At 39.9% G+C, this 20,938-nt stretch overlaps 1 protein-coding gene across 5 annotated transcripts in view; it reads right to left on the reverse strand.

The window, feature by feature from the left end:
- Positions 1–350: 350 nt before the first annotated feature.
- TSC22D1 (TSC22 domain family member 1) overlaps positions 351–20,938 on the reverse strand; it is a 116,746-nt gene continuing 96,158 nt past the window's right edge. For 4 of the 5 annotated variants that reach the window (XM_054701544.1, XM_054701540.1, XM_037526989.2 and 1 more), the window contains 2 exons: positions 2,899–2,950; positions 351–1,746 (listed from right to left, as the gene is read on the reverse strand). In XM_054701544.1, coding sequence (XP_054557519.1) covers positions 1,489–1,746; positions 2,899–2,950 — 310 coding nt within the window. In that variant the 3' untranslated portion in view covers positions 351–1,488. Of the gene's footprint in view, positions 1,747–2,898; positions 2,951–3,386; positions 3,608–20,938 lie in introns of those variants that run through there. The other variant, XM_037526988.2, reaches the window with a different exon arrangement.

Below are 20,938 nucleotides of genomic sequence, written 5' to 3' on the forward strand. Positions count from 1 at the left end.
ACATCTAGGGATTAAGAATTTCATGGACCCCTAGAATTTGAAAACCACAGGGGAGTGTAGAGATTCTCTCTTTCAATGCTCCCCACCAGCCTGGAGGGGGGAAACTACTCATCCAGGTCACACAAGTTAGTAGTATTAAGCTCTTATCACCCTCACTGTCTCTCTTTTGCTTTCTCTTCCCATCGTGGCTGAAAGAACGCACTATTTTCCTCTTACTTCCATAATCCAACCGCTAGCACACCCCTGCTTTACCCAGCCCTTTCACTTCAAGTTGTTTTAACTTTACCTACACAGAGCTGTGGCTACGACCACAATCAGGTTAACAGTATACTATGGAAACACTTGTTTAGCAACATTTTGTATGCTTTATTGAAATTTGACAAGTGCAACAGTTAAATACAGTGACACCTTACAACTGTGTAGAGAACATGCACAGAAACATATGCATATAACTACTATACAGGTAATATGCAGAAACCCCTACTGGGAAATTCATTTCATTAGCTAGCACTGATCATTCTTCAAAGTATTCAACCAGCTCAATCAAAAGACTTCAGTGAACAGGGATTTACTTCAAGATATTCAGCAGCTAGATTTCAGGTTACACAGAGAGACTAAACTGTGCCAAATTCTTAAAATTTCTTGAGGTGTGGTTTTCTTCATGTAACATTAATGTAAGTCTCTATATAAAAGACACTCCACACCTCTTCAGACAGCCAATGAAACATCTAAATTTCAATCTGTACAACCTAAATAGTAGTTACAGTCCTCTATTGTACAAAAGTTACACTACATACACAAATATACAATAAGCAAAACAACCTTTGTGGTAAGTAAGACAGCCTAGGTCCCAGCTACCTGTAACCGTTTAGTCACGCAAATAGTTTTGTGTCATCCACTGTTCCAGAAAGAGGCACAGCGCTATGTTTTATGGATGCTGGCGACAGCCGTCAATCTGTACGATGAACTGTGTTTCCTTCCCCTCATCTTAGGTGAGACTACGCATCAGTCCTTACACTTCACCTCCCCTTCAACTTCCTCGTGGGGGAGGAGAGAGGAGAGTCCAGTGGCACGCCACTGCTTCGTGACCCCATTGTCGTACAATAGGTGCAAGCAGGAGCGGGATCGCTGGGGGACGCTGGAGTGGGGGGCGGGTGGGGGAGCAGGGCTAGGGATGGAAAGGCACACAGCTCCTCAGCGTGAATTAGACCATGTCTCACATATCTGCCAAGCTGCATCATGAGGTCCCAGTATATCCATGCTAATGCTCTGATTAACCTTTAATTCACCCAACTAAGAAATTTCTTCAAGCCAAAAGCATATGAGTGTTTAATACTGGAAAAAAGAGATAATGGCATATGTCAGTCTCACGTCTCTTTCGCAGCGAGCAATGAAATGGGTGACTGTGGAGGTGAATTCCCCCTAGTACATCTTCTCCGATCTGCTCAGTTCAGACAGCAGCAGCCAGTTCTGCGGAGGCATAGGAGGCTATGCGGTTGGTCCTGAGCCCTGGGACGCTGGCTGGGCGGGGGGCTGCGTGGTCCCCTGTGGCTGTGTGGTGGCAGGAGGGGAGCCAGTCTGCAGCTGGGCCTGAAACTGGGCAAGCTGCTCTGGACTGGCCAGTGTCTTCAGCAGGTTGTTTTCCTGCTCCAGCTGGGAATTTTTCTCTATTAGTTCTTTGATTTGCTCTTTGAGGACCTCCACTTCCTCTCTAACCGCATACATCAAATGGCTTTTCACAAGATCCTGAAAGGGAGGGGGGGAGGTAAAAAAGGTTTAGTTTACTGTTTACTCTTTCCTGGGCTCTGAATTTCTAACGCATTATTTTGCATGGCTCTCCCTAAAGTAGCCAGCGGGAAGATTCATTAAAATGTACTCGGGGTCATCTACTGAACACCGCCACAACCGTATGATCCTTAAGTTTAATGTGTGCGTGATCAAGTTTTTAGAAGTCTCTGCTTCCTCTGCAGACGTCAGCCAGGAACGCATACAGTCGTCTTTCCCACTCGCGATGCACAAGGCACCGGGGCTCGGGGCTCCCCGCAGGAGCCTGGCTGCCCGCCGGGCCTGGACGCGGAGGCCTCGGCAACGGCAGCCGCTTCCCCGCCCCCAGGTCCCTCCCTCCGCCGCGACCCGCCCCCCTCAGCACCGGCTGCAGCCAGTTCCTACAGAGCGTGTTGCCGCATTTTCCTTCCTCCACCCCTACCACCCCCCTTTTTCGTGATTAAGCTGACATCACAGAAACCTGGGCAGACGTGGCAGCCAATGGGGGCTCGAGTTATTTATAGCCCCGAATTAAAGGCTGGAGTTTGCCTAGCAACAGCGGGCAGAGCATCCCGTGAGAAGAGCCCCCGGCGCTGCTCCAATAACAAAGGACGGCCCAGGCGGAAATAAAAAAACAGGAGAAATCCAGGCGCTGGCAGAGAAGACAAAACTTTTCTGATTCTCCGTCATTGTGCACCGCCCGCCCCGCGGGGAGCTCGTCTGCGTGGCTCGCGTGTGAGCTGCAGGCCTCAGAGACCCCACTCGGGCGGCCCCGCTCCGGCCCCGGGCAGCCCCGTCCGCGAGCCCCGGACCAGCCCGCGGGCCGGCGCTGCCCGAGCAATTCCCCGGCTCAAGGGACGCGTCTGCAAAAATCCCGACCTTAGGTGAAATCGGCCGGGGGGCGGCGAGGGGGGGGGCTGGGCAGGAAGAACACTGAGTGCCCGAGGCCCCTCCGGCTCCGAGGCCGAGGGCGAGTGGCCTCCAGCTGGCGGAGCGGAGGCGGCGCGGCTCCTGCCTGTCCTGGAGCAGCCGCCCGCCCTGGGATGCACTGGGATGCACTGGCCTCCCCCCCCCCTTTTTTTTTTTTTTTTTGGTGCCCACATTTAGTACAAATGATTTTGAAGCAGTACATACCATAGCTTGCTCGATTTTGTTGTCAATAGCTACCACACTTGCACCAGAGGAGCTGGAAAAGAGGGGGGGGGAATCGATAAATGAAATTTATCTTAAACATTTGAGATTGTTTTTAAAAAAGGAATTCCCAGTTCTGTGATGTTACCAGCATCACTGAAAAACTATTCTTTAACGCTCTGTAACATACAACCCTCCGGAACACACCAGCCGCTCTCTCACTAACGAACATCCAGACATTTCCCTATTTTCGTGAGCTACGAATATCCAGACATTTCCCTATTTTCGTGAGCTAAATTACATAATGGGGTAGAAGCCTGCTCTCCGGCCTGACCCGTGGAAAAGAGGCTATCTTAAACAGCTCAAAAAGCAACATCCATGTCACCGTCGTCTCTCGCAATGGACAAAGGAACTCCCTGGCCCTCTTCCACCTGCAGTACCACAAGTCTCTCCCGAGTAGATTGAAAGAAACTATCCCAGCCGGCATTTACCTATTGTCAAGTCTCACAGAGGCGTTTTCAGTCCCCAGCAAAGATGACAAGAAAGAAATGGAAAAATGTCTCAGCTGGTAAACTCCTAGATCCATCGCCACTGGTCTACACCATTGGGGTTTCATGCACTCGCAGCCAGGAGCACCCTCGCCGGAGAAAAGGCGGCCGCAGCCGGCGCGGCTGGACGGACAGTCCCCGCCTGCGCAGCGGGAGCGGGAGCAGGGGCCGCCCCACGGCGGCGGCGGCGGGGCTGGGAGCCGGAGGGGCGGCGGGGCGGGCGCGGAGGAGCCTCTCGAGCCGCGTCCACTCGGATCTCGCCGGCCCGGCTCGGCGGGGACTATAAGCGGCCCGGCCTGCGCTGATTGGCGCGCGCGGCGCACCCCGCCTCCCCCCCCCCCCCGCCTCCCCCCGCCTCCCGGCGGCTCCGCGCCCCTCCCCACCTCCCCGTCCCCCGCCCCCCTCGGGTGGGCTCGTCCAGGCCATGCGGCCTCCGGGGTCGGCGAAGGGGCCCCCGCCTCGGCGGAACTCGCCAAGGGCCCCTGAAGAACAGGACTGGGGCCCGCACGTGCTTACGTTCAAGGAACCAGACCCGTCCCCGCAGCGGCCCGAGCCCGCGGCCGCCTCCGCGCCAGCGCCCGCCACTGGGCCGCCCGCCCCGGCCGCCCGCCCGCCGCAGGCCGCGGGGTGGGGGCCGCGGACGCCTTCGTGTGTAAGGGGAGGAACTGCGCTGTAACGCATGTGCTTTCCTAGAGGTGCCTTTCGGTGACACAAAAACTCAGATTTTTTTTGCTAGGTATATATAAATCGCGGCAAAAAGGAATCCACCAGATGAAATTCGGTGGATCCTTTCAAAATGTCCCTGGAGCCGTTAACTTTAAACTCCTATCTTCCCTTCTTCAGCTGACAGCTAGAAAAGTCAATCCACAGGTTGAACAGATCTATTTTCAATAAATCCCTAAGCAAGGTTTTATGGGAAACGAAATGGCAATTCCTATAAGGCTGAGCTTTCTTACATCAGAGGATGGAAACACTGTACAAGTATTTCCCTCCAATGAAACCAAGTTCCTTTTCCAAACGAAAGTCAAAAAGAAATCAGGGTGTAAACCAGCTTATCCTCTGTTTATTTGAAATACCTGCAATGATGCATCAAGTTACAATTTAATAAAAATGCAAAGCTTTAAATTTGCTTAATTTTTATACTGTAAACAGTTCCCAATTCAATAGTTAAGGCAAATTTAACCTCTACAATACTGCCCTCTACTGGCACAATACTATAAAGCAGAAACAAACCAACAGGGAAACTAATCCATTAGACAAGCAATGCCAACATCAATATGACCATAGAACATATTCATGAGTATATTTTACACACATAGACACAGTCTTGTGTCTCTGAAATATCTTCCCTCAAAGCAATATCCTTTAGAAAAATTTAATTGCCATAGGAACCTTTTAGACATTCTTTGAAATTAACCCAGTGCTGGCAGGAGGACGTTTAGTTTTAGAAACTGTCCAAAGTGATAAACAAATTGGGTGAATGTGGTAGATCATAAAAGGGCAATTCTCTCTTGGGTTAAAAAACAAACTGTAACTATAAAGCTGTAATATTCTTTTTTATCTAAAGAGTATTATCCAACTTTTAAGGCTTTTGAAAAATTATAGATAAAATTTATTAGCATATTTATTATTTACAAAAATTATACATTATTTTATGTGATTCAAATTTATCTTCAGTAAAAGGAAACAGGACGTGGGAGCTTAAAAAATCACAATAATTTGGTAAGGGGGCACAGGGTTCCTATGGTTATGAATACAGACAGGATTACTATTTTCCATATCATAGTTTCTATATTTTGAAAGTTAAATTTATCACTAAAACTATATTTGTGATTCAGTCCATTTACATAATTTAAATGAATTCCAGCTGCACAGTTATTAATGTGTAATGGTAAGCTGTAAAAAGAACAAATAATAAGCCTCTATAGTTCACTAAAGAAATGAGTTTTAAATTCCCAGTGGGAGTTTAAGACGATTCCTTTGCTAACTTTTTATTTATTCATGATGCTCTTGAATTCAAACAGAAATAAGAGTTATATATTCTCATTTCATTCATTTCAACTGATCATCCACTGTATTAAGTTACAGATGCCAATATAAGCAAACATATGTTTAACCTATATCCCTACAGGTGGACCGTATGCTCCACTACTTTGCTATTTTAAGTAAAATTGTAAAATACACCCTGAAACAAATATCCTTGAATATTTGTTGGTATAGGTTTCTGGAGAATTTGCTGAGTCCAAAAGATATGCAACCAAAAGAATGATTAGAAATCTATTTTCTATATCTTTCATATAAATGTGTCACATTAAGACTGGATTTTGATATGAAAGCTGAAAGGACATCAAATTAGAAAGAAAAGCTGGTGCTACTGAATTAGAAAGACAGGCCTTGCCCCTGCGCCTCTTTCCATATCCCAGAGTGCTTGCTAGCAGGACGCAGAGATGCTAGCAAGATGCATACTGCTTGCACTCCAAAGAGCAGGGGCAGGCCCTGTGTCTTTCTAAGAGAGACAGTAACACCTAACTTGATCTCACTTGGACAGTACTGGTACAGCTGGGAGTCACCAATCAGAGAGGTTAACCTATTTTTCCCTCTGTCCAAACTTCTTGCAAATCTGCTGACTGTCAGCCAAAAGGCTAAAGCATATCACCCTGTACCTGACCAAATCATTGCTCTCTAGGGACGTCAGGTCACTTCCATTGTCCCAGTCTGCTGAGAATGACGCTGGGAGTAGGGTATCAGATATGAAACTACCAAACTCCAAGTTAAAGTCAAACTATAGACAAATAATAACTAATGTTTTGGTGTTGCCCCCCCCCACCTCAGAACAAGAAGCAAGCCCAAAGGAATCAAAACAAGAAAAAGCTGTTCAACCATATTTTAAATTTCCATAGAAAGGTTGCAAGACAAAGTTGGGGAAACCTTCCAAAAACTAGAATAAAAGAAAAAGAAATGGAACTGTGTGCAAGATTTAAAAGGTGAGCCAAGGAGGTCCAACATCAAAATAAGGTGAGTTCTATAAACAGAACAGAGGGAGGGAAATTACTGAAAAAATTGAAGAATTCCAGATCAGAGGGGCCCCAGTCTCCTGGGAAAAGGAGATAGTCATATTGCCATGAAAGAAAACAAAACAAAGCCCTACACCAAAATACAACATCGTAAAACTTAAGGTCAGCAGGACAAAGAAAATCCTAAAAGCTTCCAAAGAGAAAGAAACAAGTTACAAACACCGGAACCAGCATCAGAATGTTATTGCTGGCTTCCAGAAAACAACTGTGAAAATGTCTTTAAAATTCTGAGAGAAGGGCCTCCCCTGGTGGCGCAGGCAGTTGAGTGCAGTGCTGTGTAGCTGTCCACAGCCTCTGCAGCGCCAGTTTGATCCTGGCCACCTGCAAGGGTCCCACATGGCATGGCAGACCTCTCCTGTTGCACCCGCTGTTCCCCCAGCAGTGTATTTTATCAGTCTGCCTGTTCTGTTCCCCGCTCTGTCTCCGGTGAATCCTCTCACCCTCCCGCGCATCTGTCCTATACCCTGGTTCTTATATAAATAAATCTTAAAAAAGAAAAAAAAATTCTGAGAGAAAAAGGTTTTTTCTTTATCTAGAATTTTTCACTGGCCAAATCATTAAGTAAAAGGCAGAATAAAAACATATTAGATGTTTCAAAGACGGAAATGGAGGAGCAAGTCAAGAAAAGAGGGACAGAGATGGCCAAGATCACTGTGTGGTGTACTTACAACTTTGGTAAGAGGGTAGATGTCAAGCTTAGTGTACATATCACACTGACCATTTTTTTAAAAGATGGTTTATTCCAAAAGGAAGAAAAAGGAAGGCATGGGGACCTGATCTGGGGACTAGGACACCCGAGAGAATGAAGGAAATCAACAGGACAACGGAAGGGCTCCCCACTCATGACAGCTGCTAAGCCAGCCTAATAGCAACTACTCCGCACTAGAGTAGGAGGATGGAGGCTTAGGCCAGGAGTTAGGGCGGGAATACATAGAGTGATGATCGAATATACAGGAGCATGGGCAGAGGTGCAAGGGAAGGCCAGGTCAATGACAAATTTAATGGGGAAATTAGGTAAGTTCAAAGGCAATTTTACAGAAAAACAAAAGTAAGGAAAAAGGTATTCTTATAAATGAAATTTACATGGCAGTATTAATTTTTAAATTTTTAAATATTTCATTGTTTTAACTTTAAAAGGCTAGCACTGTTGGGAAGCTGGTAGGAAGAAATGTGTGTTAAGAGTGGTGTCTCAAAGCCTAAATTCTAATCTTCTACAGCTTGATTATAAAATATTTAGAATTGAAAAAGCAACAAAAAGGAGTATAAATATATTACACAGAAATGTGAGATAAAGAAGAAAATGAAACAAATAGTGGCTGCCTCTGAGAGACTGGGGGAGTGAAAAAAGGGGACCTTCTAGTTTGTTTTATACTCACTCTTTGATCTCTAGGTATATACAGGCATTTCTCTGACTTAAAAAAATAAAAAATAAAAAAATTGCAGGGTTAAAGAAAGAAAGGGATCTGCAGAGGGCTCCTTCACTCCCAGGCTCAGCTAAATACTGACAGCATGCCTATGAGGCAACTACTAGAGGAAACTACTTGAGGCTGCCTGCCAAAAGAGGCAGGCAGAACAATTTTTGGAAATCACACAGGGTCAGGAGTAGTGGGTGTTATCACCAGCCTTAGTTTTTAAAAAAACCTGTCAGCACAGAGCATCAGATATTCAGAAGGGTAATGCCAAAGTAGTGGGGCAAAATTAGTCCCAGATTGAAGGGTGATTTCATCCTGTGAAAAGCAGTTGAAAAGTAAGCCTTGAAAAGATCAAACTGTTTCCAAGTAACTTAATTTTGTCCCAAAACAAAGCTCAAGGATGTTAAATACAGTACAGTTCACATCTAATAATTCACAATGTCTGGCAGCCAATGAAAAGTACTAGGCATACAAATAAGCAGGGAAATATGACTGACTCATAATGAGAAGGAAAATCAATTAATCAAAATGACCCAGATATGACAAACATGATATAATCTGTACACAAGAGCATTAAAACAATTATCATAACCACATTTTATATGTTCAAGAAGGTAGAAGCATTAGCATATTAAGTAGAAATATGGATGATATTTAAAAAGCACATTTGATTTATGAAGATGAAAAATAAATTTGAGAAGAAAAACACATTGTATGGGATTAACAGAAATTAGACAGGGCAGAAGAAATATTGGTGATATGGTAGCAATAGAAACTATGCAAAGTAAATATAGAGAAAAACTGAAAAGAACAACAAATAAAAAAGATCAAAGTACCACTGATCTGTGGGCAGTGTCAAGTGACCAAACATATCTTAGTGAAGTTGCTAAAGTAAAGGGAAGGAAAAGCTGGGAAATATTGGAAGAAATTTTATTAAAACAGCAAATATACAGATCCAAGAAGCTAAACAAACCTCAAGCAAGAGAATTGTGAATAAAACTATTCCATGATCAAATTGCTTAAAACCAGTGATGAAGAGAAAATCTTAAAAGCAGCCAGAGAAAAGGACTAGATTATACGGAGAGCAAGAACAAGAACGATAGCTGGCCTCTTGCTGTAAAACAAATGCCAGACAGAAGACAGTGCTGCAGTAACGTCTTGAAAGTACTCGAAGAAAAAACAGTAACAACAGCCTGTGAACCTATAATTCTATGGTCGGTGAAAACATCTGTCGAGAATGAAGGTAAAATTAATTCTTTTTCAGAAATACAAAAGCTGGAAGAACTCAGCAGCGGCACATCTGCACCATCAGAATTTTTAAAGTTCTTTAGGTAGGAAGAAAATGATACTCTATGGAAATCTGGAACCACCCAAAAGAATGAAGAGCACCAGAAACGGTGCTCTTCTGTGGTTAAATACAATTTCTCCCCTAACTATTCAAATCTTTCTTAAAAGGTAACTGCCTGACTAAAGCAAAAATAGTAACAAAGTATGGTCAAGGGCTGTACCATATAGAAATAAAATGTATGACAAAAATAGAAGAAAGGCAAGGAGGAAAGAAAGGAAGTTACTGCTTTAATGTCCTCCTATTACTTAAAAGTAGACTGTGAAAAGTTAAAGATGCACACTACAATTTTAAAAGAATAGTAAATGAGAGAAAAATGGAATCATAAGAAAAGGTACAAGTTAAAAATAAGGGGGAAAGGAATAAAGAACATAATATAAACAAGTAGCAAAACAACAGATTTAAACCATCTATAATAATAATAATTACATTAAAGGTAAATGGTCTCAATTACGTACCTTAATAAAAAGGTAGTACTTGCCAGACTGGATTGAAATAAAAAAGCAAGACACATACTTTAAATAAAAAAGCAGGGCTAGGTAACTAAGAAGATGAAAGTAGCTATTCCATGTTAACAATAATCAAAAGAAAGCTGCAATGGCTATATTATTCAGACAAAGGAGATTGCAGAGCAAAGGTCATTTTATAATGAATAAAGGATCAATTCCTCTTTCACTGGCTGTTTTTAAGAGATCATAAAAATACCAAATATTTATAATAACAAATGATAACAGAGCTTCAAAAACTGATAGAAATACAAGGAGAAATAGAAAAATTCACCATTAAAGTTGGAGTTTTCAATAATCCTGTCTTAACAATTGAAAGAATCAGTTAACAGAAAACAAGGATATAATACACTTGATTAACACTGCTAACCACTTGTCCTAATTGGTTTTTGTAGAACATTCCATTCGAAAACAACAGTCCACAATTCTTTCCCAGAACACATGGAATTTTTATCAAGATAGACCATATTCTGAGCCATAAATCAAGTCTCAATAAATTTAAAAGGATTTCAATCTTACAAAGTATGTTCTCTGAACACAATGGAATTAAATTAGAAATCAATGATGGGAACTCATCTGGAAAATCTCCAAATATTTGGAAATAAAATAACATACCTAAAAATCCCAGGGTTCAAATAAATATCCAAAAGCAAAATTAAGAAGTATTTTGTATTGACTGAATAAATATAAAAAACATGTCATATCAAATTCTTTTCAATAAACTTAACAACTTAGATGAAATGGACACATTTTTAGACAGACACAAACTACCAAAACTCAAAGACAAATAGACAACTCAGTTCTATATTTATTTTACAAATTAATTTTCATTTTAAAATATTCTGGCCCAGATGGTTTCACTGGTAAATCCTAGCAACCATTTAAGGAAGAAATAATACCAATCTACACAAACTTCTTCCAGAAAAAAAATAATTCCCAACTCAGTCTAAGAGGCTACCATTACCGTAATACCAAAACCAGATGAAATCATTAGCAAAGAGAAAGAAAACTGCAGACATGATGAACACACATACAAAAATCATTAACAAAATTTTAGCAAATTGAATCTAGCTCTATATAAAGGGTAATAAATACATCATGGTCAAATGGCATTTACCCAGTGAATGGCTGATATATATCAACAAATCAATCAATGTGATTCACTATCAACAGACTAAAGGAGGAAAATTATAGAATCATCTCAATTGACAACACTCAAGTCCATTCATGATAAAAACTTTCAGCAGAAAAAGAATTGAAGGGAACTTCTTGAACTGGATAAAGGACATCTACAAAAAAACATTCAGGGGCCTCCCCTGGTGGTGCAGCGGTTGAGCGCTGGGTTGCGAGGCTGCCCACAGCCTCTGCAGCGCCAGTTCGATCCCCAGCCACCGGCGAGGGTCCCCCCCCAAAAAAACAAAACAAAACAAAAAAACCCCAAAACATTCAGCTGACATAATATTGATGGTAACAGTGAATGTTTTCCCCCTAAGACTGGAAACAAGACAAGAATGGTCACTCTCAGCACTCTCATACTGGAGGCCATACATAGCAGGACAATGGGGGAAGAAAGAAAAGAAGGAAGGAAGGAAGGAAGGAAGGGAGGGAGGGAGGGAGGGAGGGAGGGAGGGAGGGAGGGAGGGAGGAAGGGAGGAAGGGAGGAAGGGAGGGAGGAAGGGAGGGAGGGAGGGAGGGAGGGAGGGAGGGAGGAAGGGGGAAAAGACACATCCAATTAGAAAGAGGAATACTATGCGTCACATACACTATGATTGCCTATGTAAAAAATGCCAAAGAATGCATGAATAAATTACTAGGACTACCAAGAATGTTTATCAAGGTCCTAACAAGACTTTTTTTAAAAAAGATTTATTTTATTTATTTATGCATACAAGAGCTGGGGTACAAGACAGGTATAGGGGTGGTGAGAGGATTCACCAGAGACATAGTGGGGAGCAGAACAGACTGACTGAAATACACTGCTGAGAGGAGCAGCAGGAGAGGTCTGCTGCGCCATGTGGGTTAGCTCCCTGGCCAGGTATGGAACTGGTGCTACAGTAGCTTGTTGAGAGCTTCATAGTGCTGAGACTTAACCCCCTGTGCCACCAGGGAGGCCCACAACTTATTTTTTTATTAAAAAATGACACATGATTCTCAAATATATATGCAATGGCAAAGAAACCAGAATCATCAAAACAATTTTTTAGAAAAAGAAAGCTAAAGGACTCCCACCAGCTGATCTCCAGACTTTCCATAAAGCTGCTCTCATCAAGATACTGTGGTAGTGTTTAAAAGACAGATATATAGAGCAATGGAACAGAGCAGAGGTCAGAAACACTCATTCATATGTGGCAAAGTAATTTTTGACACACGATAATCTTTTCAAACATACATGTACAAAAGCAGAAACCCAAATTGATTCATTCCTCATACCATATGAAATATTAATTTAAAAACTGATCGCAGACCTAACTGTAAAACCCAAAACCATAAAACTTCCATAATAGAAGAAATCTCTAGGGCCTTAGATTAGGGCAAAGACTTCTTAGATATCACACCAAAAGCATAGTCATAGAAGATGATAAATACTAAATTGAACTTTGTCAAAATGAAGAATTTCTGTTCTTTGAAAGACACTGATAAAAGGATGAAAAGACTAGAATTAAATATTATGTCACATATCTGATAAAGGAATATATAAGGAACTCCCAAAACTCAATAGTAAAAAACCAAATGACGCAATTAAAAAACTGGGAAGAGATGTTTTATCAAAGAAGATGCATGAATGTGAATAAGTACATGGAAATATTGCTAAACATTAATCATTACAAAAATGCAAACTAAACCATAATGAGATACCATCACATACCCACTAGAATAGCTAAAAATAAAAAGAGGTGGTGGTGAATGAAAAATGGTACAACCACTTCACAAAAACAGTTGAGCTGTGTTTAGAGAGTTAGGCACAACTTTCCACAAAACCCAGTAATCCCAGTCCAAGTCTTGAACCCAAGTGAAATGAAAATTTAAGTTCTTATAAAAATGTGTACATGAATGTTTTCAGTGACTTTATCATAATCACTCAAAACTAGAAACAACCCAAATGTCATTCAACTGGAGAATGGATAAACCAAAACTATACAATGAAATACTACTCAGCAATTAAAAACAAGAGACTATGATACACATAACAACATGATGACTCTCAAGTATGTTATGGTAAGTCAAAGAAGGTGGATTCAAATAGGCCACAAACTATGACTCCATTTACATGACATTCTAGAAGAGATAAAACTGTAGAGACGGAAAACAAATAAGTTGCTGCAGTCTTGGAATAAGAGAGAGGAGGTTTTTGTGGGTGGGTGAAATATTTCATTATCTTGATTGTGCTGGTGGTACAATTGTGTTAAAACTTTTTGATCTGTATACTAAAAAGAGAAACTTTACTGATTGGTAATTATGCTTTTTTAAAAAATGGAAGGAAAAAAAATGTGCCTCTAGGAAGTCAACTGAGAATAAAAAAAAAAAGGAACCGTTAGTATTTTTTCTAGTCGCTTTGATCTTTATATATGCATATGTACTTTTTTTGGAAAGACATATATGACCTAAAATTTACCAATCTAACCATTTTTAAGTGTATAGTTCAGTAGCGTTACGCACATTCACACTTACGAAAACAGATCTCCAGAACTTTATCTTGCAAATCTGAAGGTACACTGTAGAACAAATTACCCTTTATCCCTTCCCCTCAGATCTGGTACCTACTATTCTACCTTCTGTTTCCATGAATCTGATCACTTTATATACCTGCACATGCATTTTTTAAAAAAATACTTTAAGAGCAAAGAAGGAAAAAAGTTAATAAAAAGTCATCATCCAAGGACTTGAACACTTTCATTGAAGTGACCTAAAAATGCCTATTTTATAACTAATTGCTCAGTAGTGGGGAAAAAAAAAAACCCACTAGTTTAAAAAATGGGAAAAGACGTTTTATCAAAAATGCCTACTTTATAACTAACTGTAATATACCTACGTAATATTCATAATCATATGTAATATTTGGTTTGAATTTTAAATTGTAATTTGTCTTTGTTCTTAAGGATATAGTTTGTTGATGATTAATCTGCAAGAGATCTAACTCAGATATATTGGCATTACAGGTTCCCTAATCGTGTATTAGTTGCAAAAGGCATTAAAAAAAAATTTGCTTAGTCTGAGAATTTAAAAAATCCTAGGGCCTCCCCAGTGGTGCAGCGGTTGAGCGCTGGGTTGCGAAGCTGCCCGCAGCCTCTGCAGCGCCTGTTCGATCCCCGGCCACTCCCCGGCCACCGGAGGAGGGTCCCACATGGCGCGGAGACCTCTCCTGCCGCCCGCTGCTCCCCTCAGCAGTGTACTTCGGTCCCTCTGCCTGCTCTGCTCCCCGCTCTGGCTCTGGTGAATTCTCTCACCCTCCCGCGCTTCTGACTGTACCCAGTGCTTGTATAAATTAAAAAAAATTAAAAATTAAAAGAAAAAAATCCTAACAAATTGCTAATAAATTCAAATAACATTTTATTTAGCTATATACATGTATATACCATGCATAAGGCTCTCTGTATATACATTTTCCTTTACACGCTCTCTCTAAACATTTATGATTACTGGTCAATCATTGTTACAAGTCCAGAAATAATTTTTAGTTCTCCCATACCCATGGGCACATGCCTCTCTTTCTTTATTTAACATAACTACTAATTCCAAAAGAATGCCCATATACTAAAAAGACTCAACGTCTTTAAGCAATAGAATTCAAACACTTGTTTTACATTTTATCTTTGTGAAAATAAGCAGCTCTTCAAAAGCTGCATTTCTTCATACATTACCAATTGTGTTTTATAGTAGTAGATCATGAAAATCAGGTACCAAGGGCAAAAAGGGCATCACAGATTGAGAAACCAAATGATATTTTACACAAAACACTTGAAGAAGTAAAGTTTGTCCTGATTACAAGTTGCTATTTTAAGAACTATCATGCAAGTCTTTTACCAAAAATGAATACTGTTTCTATTCTAAATTTACATAGCTATGGAAAAGAGGTGACTTGAGCTCTTCTTTTACTTTTTAAAAGTAACTGTTACTTTAAGTTCAATTTTCATATTTAATGCCATAAGAGAACAGGAACGATAGCAGTACAAGTCATTGAATAATATCATTTTGTCAATGTCATTCATGGTAATGGTCATGGGGAAAAAGAAATCCCAGCAGATGGTGAAGGAAATGATGTTATTTGAGGACCTGGTTTCATTGTATGTTTTCTACTTAGAGTTCAGGCTTCCAGGGCCTCCCTGGTGGTGCAACGGGTTGAGATACAACCTATGAAGCTATGTGCAGCTACTGCAGCAAGAATTCAATCCCCGACCAGGGAGCAACCCACATGGCACAGCAGACCTCTCCTGACTCGACCACTGCTCCCCTCAGCAGTGCATTTCAGTCGATCTGCCTGTTCTGCTCCCCGCTCTGTCTCTGGTGAATCTTCTCATCCTCCTACACCTCTGGTTTGTATCCCAGCTCTTGTAAAAAAATAAATAAATCTTTAAAAAAAAAAAGTGAAATGAGACTCCTGAAGTAAGCAAAAGTAACTGAAAGTTATAGAAGTAAAATCGATATTATAAAGCACCCTTCACAGTGAAAAGGAAGTTTCCAAGCTGTGTGGAGATTCCTCAACCTGCTAAAGATGGAGCTTTCATATGACCCAGCAATTCCACTCCTAGGTATTTACCCAAAGGACACAGAAACATTAATTCAAAAGGGCACCTGCACCCCTATGTTTATAGCAGCACTATTTACAATAGCTAAGCTATGGAAACAACCCAAATGCCCAAAAATAGATGACTGGATCAAGAAGATGTGGTACATATACACAATGGAATATTACTCAGCAATCAAAAAGATAAACTCATGCAATTTGCAGCAACATGGATAGAGCTGGAAGAGATCATGCTCAGCGAAATAAGCCAGAAAGAAAAAAAAAATACCAGATGGTCTCACTCATAGGAGGAATTTAGAAAACCTAAACAAGGGACCAGGAAAAAGATTAATTATAACAAAGTAAAAATTAAAATCAAGAAGCAACTATAAACTGGAGACATACTACAGGGAGGGGAAGGAGGTAGTAGGATCAAAACAAGGGGGGATGGGAATTTTATGGGGACTATAACCAAGATGAAAATGCACACATTGTGCAAAAATGAAAAACAATTTAAAAAATATATAAAATTAAAAAAATAATAATAAATAAAAAAGTGCTTTAAAAAGTTTCCAAAAACTAAAGTTGGTAGCAGTTACTAGAAAAATAAACAGCTGCATATTGATAATTCCCAAAGTTGAGACTTTGCAATAAACTGGTGATACATGTATTTTTCTCGCTTAATCCTTACAACTCTGAGACAGTACATATCATTATTTTCTTCATTTAAAGAAAAGGAAAATATGGTTTAGAGTGTCCAAACAACTTGCCCAAGATAATACAACACTTTAATAAACAGAGCAGAAAGGGGGGCTCTTTCTAGATGCCTAAAAAATGCACAACTGGGGGTCTCCCTGGTGGCGTAGGCATTTGAGCACCACACTGTGAAGCTGTCCACAGCCTTTGCAGCGCCAATTTGATTCTGGCCAGCCAGCTGGCCGGCAAAAATCCTACATGGCATGGTAGATCTCTCCTGTCTCGCCCACTGCTCCCCTCATTAGTATATTTCATCAGTCTGCCTGTTCTGCTCCCCGCTCTGCTTCTGGTTAATCCTCTCACCCTCCTGCGCATCTGGCCTATACCCTGGTTCTTGTATAAATAAATAAATCTTTAAAAAAAAAATGCACAATTGCACTGATTTCATAACAACAGCAAAAAACAAAAACAAAAACCCACTACCAGTTCTTAAAATAATAAATTTTACCCCTAGTCCTTATGTTTAAGGCACTTTGAGATAATTTATATCTGAAATATACTGATTTATCAGACTATTAGACTTGTTTTTCCAATTGAAAAAGAAACACTCTTAATTGAATATGCTTTAATTTTAAGTTTTGTGATTGGCTTGAATGTAAAATTAAAACACAAGATGATTCAGCAAATTTAATCTAATGAGAAAAAAATCAAATCCTTCATTCCATTACACAAATTAAATAGTACTATATTTAAAATCTTAATCATATTATTTTGAATAAAACAGGATTTTTGCAAAGGCCATGAAAATGGTGTCAGTGACAAGGCATAAGTCTCATCACCTGTAAACTTACCCCAAAATAATTCTATACAAATAAAACTGAACACTTTAAATATATACTTCAGGTAAAATAGTTAGTTATAAACAGTAAAAATTATATTTAAATTGCATTCAACAAAATGGGGTGTGGGAAGGTGAGGAAACTAGTTAGGTTATACTATGTGATTTTTTTTCAATTTTTTTCAATTTTTTTATTATTATTTTATTTTTTATAATTCTTACATCAGTTTTCATTTTTGCACAATGTATGCATTTTCATTTTGGTTATATTCCCCACACAATTCCCACCTCCCTTATTTTGACCCTAATCCCTCCTCTCCTTCCCCTCGCCCCTCCAGTTGTGTGTCTCTGGTTCTACAGTTGCTGTTTGATTTTGATTTTTTCTTTATTATAATTAGTCTTTTTCCAAGTCCCTCACTTAGCGGGATTTTTAAAATCAAGTATCCACTTAATTAGGACAGTTAGGTTAAATGAGTAACCTGTTTTAACAGTGAACTATGCATGGAATGGAAAAAAGTCTTTAAAGCATACAAAATATATGTAACATATATGAAAAGTTACGAATCATAACAGAACACCCACAAACTCACCACCAAAAAAAGATCATGACCAACACTGAAACCCTTGTGGGCTCCTCCCCCACTATACCAAGGACAACTCTGCCCTAACCTGAAATTGTTAAAAGTTATCCCCATTTATTTAGTTATATTAAAAGTTATCCCCATTTATTTAGTTATGTTAATTGTCTCCCTTCACTAGAAGGTAAGCTCCACAAGGACAGGTGGGGGCTATTTGCTGTTTAATTTACCAATGTGTCCCAAGCATCTAGATCACCAGGGATGCAGACAGTGCTCAATATAGTGTTATGGGATAAAGGAAAGCCCAAAATAAGTCATAATGATAATAAGTAGCAAACAATTAAATTTAGTCAGGCCCTTTATATATATTGTCCCATTTAATCCTCTGAACAATCCTCTCCTCTAGATACTATCACAATCCCCATTTCTACAGATGAGGAAACTGAGGCACAAAGGAGTTATGTACTACTCAAAGCCATCTTATTACCACTATGAAAAGCAATTATTTCTGCACTTTTAACACAGAGATGCCTTCCCATTTTGGTAATTCTCAGTCTCTTGAAAGACTAGTTATCATGGAAATATTGAAATAATTGAAGCAGTGGTGAAAATCCAACAAATATACACTGAACACTTGTGCTATGCCAGCCTCACTCTAGGCCCTAGGATTCTGGTGAACACAACCTCTGCCCTGTGGAGGCTACTTCATGTGTGGTCAAAAAGTAAACAAGTTAAACAAGCATATACATGAGAAAGTGACAAGTACTAAGGAGACAAATTAGAGAATGGAAGGAGGAATTATAACTTCAGAGAGGATAAATTATTAGGTTAAGTCATCAAAGAAAGCCTCCTGAGAAAGTAAGGTGTGAGTAAAGGCCTGAAAAAAAGGCAGAAATTAGTCACAGAAGAGCTTTTTGAACAGAGAGAACAAGGAGAAGAATTAAAGGAATTAAAGGAAGAATTACAGAATCCCAACCAAGTCAACCCATCATGGAGCATCACCGGAATGTGCAATAAGCAACACATGATTAGAAATAGTCCCTGCTTTGATACTAGTATTCTGAAAGAGTCCTTTATTCTTTGGGTGGAGAAGACTATTTATGGAGATCAGAATTATGAAACAGGCATTTAAGAAGCACTGCTGTTCATTTAAAAGCAATATGGCAACAGGGATTTATATACCATTTTGTATTCTCCTAAATGAGTTTTTTTTAAAAGATTATCCTGGGGCATATTTTACCTTCCAATAAAAAACTCAACTTTTTTCCTATCTGGAAGTATGAACAAGTGCTTTCCTTCTGTATAATCATCTCGCCTACAAAATGCAAGCTTTTTTTCTGCATCTTGGTTTGAATAGTTTTGGGAAATCAACATAATCTCATAGAGAGTTTACTCCTTTTTTCAAAATCTTTTCATTGAAGTACCATTAGTTTACATACTTGCATTTTATAAGTATGGGATTCCCCTTGCCCCCACTCGTCACCCTTGTGCAGCTATCACTTAACCCACTGTGTTTTCTCCCTGTTTTTTTCCCACCCCTCCCTCACGCCTCCTCTACCTCAGTTCTGCGGTCAGCTTTCAAGGAGAATTTACTCTCTCCTACTGCAAAGCTGTTTAAAGCCACTTATAAGTAAATATGGTGGACTGGACACGCTCATCTACCTATAAACCACTAAAAAGATAGAGAATGCAGCTTTAAATACACAAGCTTAGAGTAAATAGGAAGTATGTCAATTTCAAAAACTTGGGGGACTGGAACAAAAAGATGGCAATTTATCAGGTTGAAACGTAAGCAAGAAGTAAATAAAGTCCAGAAGACAGCTGCTATGCACTGAAGAACCCAATACTGCTAAATCACAAGCTTCTCAAAGTGTGACGTGTGGGCAGGATACAGATAAAGGGCTGTAGAAAACACAGACCCATACTCTCATCCCAGTCTTACACAACTGAAAAGTGAGCAAGACTAGCAATCCTCTAAAATAACCAACACTCAGAAGAAAGGAACCTGGAGAAACAGAAACTATAAAAGGAAATGGATAAACTTAAAGATCCTGAAAGGTTACATGGATAAAGTAAGAGAAGGACAACAACATTCAGAAAAAAAGAAAAAATTCCAAGAGCTCTTGGAAATTGAAAAATTTATATGATGTGCAGACAAGAGAAAAATCACTACTATGAATAGGAAGTAGAAATTGAAGAAATATCTCAGTAACTAGAACAAAATACCAAAGAGGGAAAAGTAGGAAAGAAAATTGAAAAATAGCAGTTTAGAGGGGCTAATAGCTCAACAATCAGTATCAGAAATAGAACAGAGACTATGGAGGGTAGAAAAGGATCATAAAACAATTTAAGAAAATTTCCTAGAACTACAGATAATGATTTTTAAATTAAAAGAGCTATCAAGTACAATCTGTTCTATTATAAAGCTTGTTTGGAAAATGCAAATTTGTTCCAACACAATTTATGTTAGAGAACAATTTGAGCATAATGTGCATTTCACATTTTGCTTATGATAATGTCTTCAAGAAATACTAGATGAATACAGGAATGCACCCAGCTGAACCAAGTCACCATGCAGAGATCTGGCTTGCTATTCTTTTGCAAATGTTAACTATTCAATATATCACTGTCAAGCTTTCTATATAAAAACACACTCAATCAACATCCCAAACATGACTGATTGCCATAGTGCCAAAATGTCAAATAGTACATGCAGAAGAAAGTTTTTTAAGTACTAAGGAGAAGCTGAAATAGGATGTTTTGAGAAAAAAGATAGAACATGTGATATCTCCAGAGAAAGAAACATAAGGAAATTCACATTGTAGACCATCAAAGATAATACATGAAAATAAAACATCTATGCTACAGCAGCTTCACATGCTGTAAGTCAGTAAGAACAAGTTCTGGGCCTCCCCTGGTGGCGTAGGCGGTTGAGCGCCGCACTGTGAAGCTCTCCGCAGCCTCTGCAGCACCAGTTCCATCCCGGCCAGCCAGCAAGGGTCCCACATGGCGTGACAGACCTCTCCTGTCGCGCCCACTGCTCTCCTCAGCAGTGTATTTCGTCAGCCTGCCTGTTCTGTTCCCCACTCTGTCTCTGGTGAATCCTCTCACCCTCCCACGCAGCTGGCCTGCACCCCGGTTCTTGTATAAATAAATCAATAAATCTTTAAAAAAAAAAAAAAGAACAAGTTCTAAAAAAGGAGAAGAAGAGAAGAAATGAAAAGACTATTGAGTACATAAACAGGAACGCAAATAGAAGGAAAAAAAAAAAAACAGAAAGAACATTCTTCATAATCAGGAAGCAAGCACTGTGTATGAAAACCT

Source organism: Talpa occidentalis, unplaced genomic scaffold (genome assembly GCF_014898055.3).
Source record: "Talpa occidentalis isolate TD23 unplaced genomic scaffold, MPIMG_talOcc4v2.1 talOcc4.5, whole genome shotgun sequence".
Taxonomy (NCBI): Eukaryota; Metazoa; Chordata; class Mammalia; order Eulipotyphla; family Talpidae; genus Talpa; species Talpa occidentalis.